Source organism: Helianthus annuus, chromosome 4 (assembly GCF_002127325.2).
Source record: "Helianthus annuus cultivar XRQ/B chromosome 4, HanXRQr2.0-SUNRISE, whole genome shotgun sequence".
In the NCBI taxonomy this organism is placed as follows: domain Eukaryota; kingdom Viridiplantae; phylum Streptophyta; class Magnoliopsida; order Asterales; family Asteraceae; genus Helianthus; species Helianthus annuus.
Window position 1 is genome coordinate 111,720,166 of NC_035436.2, and position 5,549 is coordinate 111,725,714.

Here is a 5,549-nt window from a genome sequence, read left to right on the forward strand (position 1 = left end):
TGCCTTTCTTGTTTTGCTCAGACTCACCATCTCCCGGTTTTATATTGAAAATTCTTTCAAGCACATATGACGACACGTGATAACTTTTTAACTTGTTGTTGTCCTGTTCTAAATCAGCAATCTGTCGCTTTAACTTAGCAACATCCTCTATATAGGAATTAACAACACCTTGTTTTATTTCATACATTCGTTAAGCTCTTTAGTTGTTTCAGAAAGATAATTCATTCTTGATTGAGCAAATTTCATTTCATCTTTCACTTTTTCATATGACTCTTTTGTAATGTGATATGCCAATTTCATTAAGTCATATTTTTTCTTCATTTCTTGACAAACATTTTCTTTTTGATCACATTCTTCTGTCTTTTTCAAAACATTTTCTTTCAACATCTCATTTTCTTTTTCTAATTTTTTATATTTTTCTGAGAGTTTTTCATCATTTTCTTTTAAAACTTTTTTCTTTTTCTAGCATTTCTTTGCATTTTTCTTTGAAAATGTTTTCAATTTTTGTGAATTCACGATCTCTTGTTCTGGACTTCTCATCTTTTTCAGTACAAGCTCTGCATGTTTCCATGCATTTCTTGCACTGTTCAATCGGTTTTAAGATTTCGGAATCAGAATTTACCTCAGTGATTGGCACTTCGGTGTTTTCAGCTGCCTCTGTCTACTTCAGCTCTTCCTTCTTCTCATCACCAGCATCACCAGCACCTTCATCACTAGCAGACTTCAAATTCTCAATCTTTACCTCAGTCAAACTTTCACTTTTCTTCTCATCTTCTACAACTTGCTGTTTTTCAGTAACAACTTTCTCAACTTCTTCATTCACCTCAACTTTTTCTTCAGTCTTTTCTGTCTCAACAACTTTCAAATCTTCCTCTTTCACAACTTTGATTTCCTTCACAACCTCAACTTCAACAGCTTCACCTTTAACCTCTTCAGCAACTTTCTTCAAATTTTCACCATTTCTTACATTCTTCTTCATTCTCTCTTCATCCCTTTTTCTCAGACACGATGTCATGGCATATCTGATTTCCTTTTCATGTCTTTTTGCATATGTGTCATCTTTCAACACATTTATATAGTATTCGACTGATGAAGGAATTATGAGAAGAACATCTTCAAAGATTATGTCTTTCTTTGGAACAACTGGTTCACCTTCTCTGTTGAAGTAGCACTCTCTCTTTTTATCCCATCTCTTGTTGCTGACAGCACTCTCATACTCTTCTTGCATCTCATCCATTCTGTTCAAAGCAATGTTTCTTTCTCGATAAGTTTTCGCACTAAGAATCTCTTCCCTGGTTTTCTCTTTGACCTCATTAACAACATTTTCTCCTTTGTTTTCATTTTTGATTTCTGTAACAAAAACAAACTGTCTTTTCTCTATTATAGATCTGCCATGAGCTGTTTTTCGAACATTTTCCAAGCGATCTTCTTCTGGACAAATTGTGCTCCAGTCAAAACCTTCATCATCTTGAATTACAAAACAAGCTCTTGATTTGGGTTTATCTTCAATCATCTTTGGCTCTTCTCTGCTTCGGTGGTAGATCGCCTTTCGGTAGTAATCATCATTGAACGGATGTTCATTTCCACCAACTGCAGAATTAGTGCATTCTCTCTTGAAATGACCTTTCTGCTTACATTTGAAGCAGGTCACTTTGGATTTGTCAAATCCAAGTTTTGTTGATGCACCTCCAAGAGATTGTTTCCCAGTAATTTCCATATATCTCTAAGCTCTGCGGATGCAACTAGCTAAACACCAGCGGATGTCAATGAGTTCCATCTCTTCCAGATCAATCTGGACGTAATCTTCTTTGGTTATCTCTGAGTTTCCAATTTTGCCTGCAACTAGACCTTCATACGATTCCAGAACAAATGCAAGAAAACTCATTTGCTGTTTAGCAGCATTGATGCTCATTGCAGGAGAATTTTTCAAGTTGAGAGCAATTTTGCATAGTATCTCCTCTGCTTCTTCAGAACTAGCTTTTGAAGCTGATGAATGATAACCCGGATCATAACTTGATGAGCTCTTCTGTGGCTCTTTTGTCCTCTCGCCACTGAACGCTGTCTTTGGTGAACTATCAGCTTTCACCGAAGGTAAACTTCCTTTGTAGTACAGACTAACATTCTGTTGATGTGAAGAACTGCTCATCTTGTTCTGTTTCTGCAATTCAAGCTCATGAGTTTCAATCTTTTCAAATAATGTATCAAGAGAAATTGTTTCATACAAAGCATCATTTTTCAAAATAAAAACAAACGTTTGCCACTGATCAGCTCGTGGTAACGCTTCTATGACTTTATCAATAATTTCCTCTCTTGTTTTCACAATCTCAAAACGTTCAAGTTCAATTTTTAGATGACAGAATCTCTCTATTATTTGCCTCACAGATTCTCCTTTAATACTATCAAATAGATCGAATTCTTTCTTTAGCAAAGCAATTTTGTTCTTTTTAATCTGTTTACCCCCCTCAGCTTTAACTCGTAAAGCTTCCCAAACAGATTTCGATGACCCATCATGGTTAAGCAATGCAAAAATATCATTCTAATTGCCGACTGGATCAAAGCAATCATTCTCTGTTCAGCTGCAAATTCGGATTTATCTTCTTTGGATAACTTCTTGAATGGAAGATCTTCTCGTTTATCATCCTTTGGTCTTTCATATCCAAATTCCATACAGAACCAGCTTTCATGCGCATACGCTTTTGCCCAGTTAAGAAACCGTTCTTTCCACCAAGTATAATCCTCAATGCTTTCCAAAGTTGGTGGCTTTGAGTGTGTTCCCTAGAAATTATCATGCTTGATGTTCTCACTAATCGCTTTTGTGATGGTTTTTGGTGTAACGGTTGTAATCTCGGAAGATTCGGATGTGAACGCATTGAAAAACGTATTGTAGAATTCTTCAGCCATGGTTTGAAATTCTTGAATAACTGGAGACAAACAATCAAACAAACACAATCAGTACAAACAATATCAAATAACCTGAAACAGACTGACACTCGGTTGACGTGAAATGATCTTGACACGAAATATCCTCTTTCAAGCGAAAAAAGGATTTCAAGCGAAATCACTAGGATAACACTTTCAAGCGAGATCATTGCTCAAGCGAAATCAGAATTTTAAACAAAATTCCAATTTCAAGTGGAATCACTTGTTTCAAGCGAGATCTTCAAACGGAATCACACTTTGAAGCGGAATCTGATGAATTTTCAAGCGAAATAGCAGATTCAAGCAGAATCAAGTGTTATTTTCGAGCAGAATAACGACTTGAAGCGAAATCAGCTGAATTTTTCAAGCGGAATCATGTTGTTCGTTCAAGCGGAATCAAGTCTTTGGCCTGTTTTTGTCATTTTAAGCTGAATTTTAGTCTGATATTCTCAAGGCTTTGTTAAAACACTGTTTCGCATGTATTGTGAAAAATTCAATCCATTTTGACCGTGAAATCTTGTCCAATTTGAAAAAGAAGGTGTAGAAGTCAGAAAACTGATGCAATCGAGCTAAACTCTTCCTCCTGTGCTCTGATACCACTTGTAGGATCGCTGTACGACCTGACTGAGTCGGTCAGAAGAGTTGTTTATCCGAATCAAAGGCGGAATCAATGACACGGATGCTCAATTCAATTTAAATGGCTTGTATATTGATATAATAGTGATTACAGCACCTGGAGACAATTCGGCAGCACTTCGTTACCGAATACAAACTTCTGATTCCGCTCCAAATGAAACGGACAATGCTCATATATATAGTGTTAGTGATTTCGCTTGAAACTGACCAAGACACTTTCAAGCGGAATCACTATTAATGTGATTTTGCTTGAAATGATCTCTGTCACTTTCAAGCCGAATTAGAAACATTTCCACTAAAATCAGTTTCTCGCAACTTGAGCACTGGTTATCCTATCCTATCATATTACATGACTCGATACAAGACGAAGTCAATAGACATAATGCACTAACAAAGTTTATGTGTACGTTAATGTATATATATTACGACGCGCAAATCGTAGATATATTACGTATAAACGGGAGTGTTAACGGATTTACATGATAATGGTCACCAATAAAATCGTTCAAGTCGCAAAATCTTATATATATATATATATATGTATATATATATATATATATATTAACGTGCCAACATAATCTAAAATGATAACTTTTTGAGAAAATCTCAATGTTATGTGAAAATTCTAAGATATGGAGAAACTTAGGAATTTTGTGATATATTGATTGATAAATCATTCCTACGTATAATAGGACGTGTAGAAATCAATTTGTGAGATTGCGCTATTTAAAATACGCATCCAAAGGTGAGTGTCACTAAACCCCCTCTTTTTACTGTTTTGTACATGTTTTGGGGGAAGGACACGCCAAAAAGGTTTTAATAATGTTTTTGAGTAAAACATACTTTTTGATATATAAAACGTATATTTTCATTGAAAATATATGGATTTGTTAAATATATATGTTTCGGGAGAAACGGTTTTGGTGAATATATATGTTTCGGGAAGAAACGGTTTTTGTTGAATATACATGTTTCAGGGAGAAACGGGGATTTGTACGGTGTTTCAGAGAAAACGACCGTGTAGTTGGGACGAATTTACTTGATCCCAGGGATTTTAGTGAATTCGTACAATGCCATATATTAAATTTATTATTATTAGTAGGATATATATATTGTACGTGAGGCAGGCATCATAGATGGCCTCGATATGGGCCATGCGCAAGTGATGTCATTTAATCATTTAAGTATTGCACGCGAGGAATTGTTGGTAGATCTATCGGGTTGACAACCCCGTCGTGATTAGTCGCTCCGTGTCAAGTCAAACGACGAATTGATATTTTGTTCATAGTCTAGCATTGATTATACCTTCATTGTTAATATATAGTTCGTAATGTCTTGCTAACTTATGAATCCGAACATTTGATTCTTATCAATTTAATATGTAAACTCGGGAAAATATCTATGGTCGGAGGTTCTACGGAAATGTTTACGATGGCTGAACCTTGAGTTATTTTACAAGGAAACGAATTAACTTTCTTGAAAATTATATGGATGTTTTTATAATAAACACATAATTAGAAAGTTTTTCCTTGGGTCAAATTATTTTAAATTTGAATATGCGAACTCACCCTACTTTGTGTTGACACTTGATTTTAACGTGTTCTTCAGGTACTTGAGTTCGGCTTCGGGAATTATGGCGTATCTTGTGGTTGTTGATGCATGTGTGATTTGAAAATGTTTTGGACAAACTTTTAAAACTGTTTGGGACAAATGTAATAAGATCCATAAGGATCAAGACAACTTAACTATGGTGTGGTTGTGATGAGCTTTAAGACTTATGTTTTAAAATCTATGTTTAATTTAAGTTAAAATGTCCGACAATTCGATGCATCGTTCAGCAAGATATTAATGGGCACCAACTTTCGTCACCACTACGTTTTATATTCCGATGTGACGTTTTTGGGGTGTGACAATATACATATACATACATAGTGTGAGGTTCATTGGGGAACACTAAAAAAGTGGGGAACAATAGGGAACCGACTCAAATGAAC

General features: G+C 35.4%; 1 protein-coding gene across 1 annotated transcript; it reads right to left on the minus strand.

Annotated features, from left to right (window-relative positions):
• Positions 1–661: 661 nt before the first annotated feature.
• LOC110933191 lies at positions 662–2,667 on the minus strand. The gene is made up of 3 exons (XM_022176425.1): positions 2,505–2,667; positions 1,153–1,350; positions 662–1,086 (listed from the first exon to the last, which is right to left on the minus strand). The coding sequence occupies exons 1-3, from the start codon at positions 2,665–2,667 to the stop codon at positions 662–664; spliced, it is 786 nt and encodes a 261-aa protein (XP_022032117.1).
• Between the last annotated feature and the right edge of the window lie 2,882 nt (positions 2,668–5,549).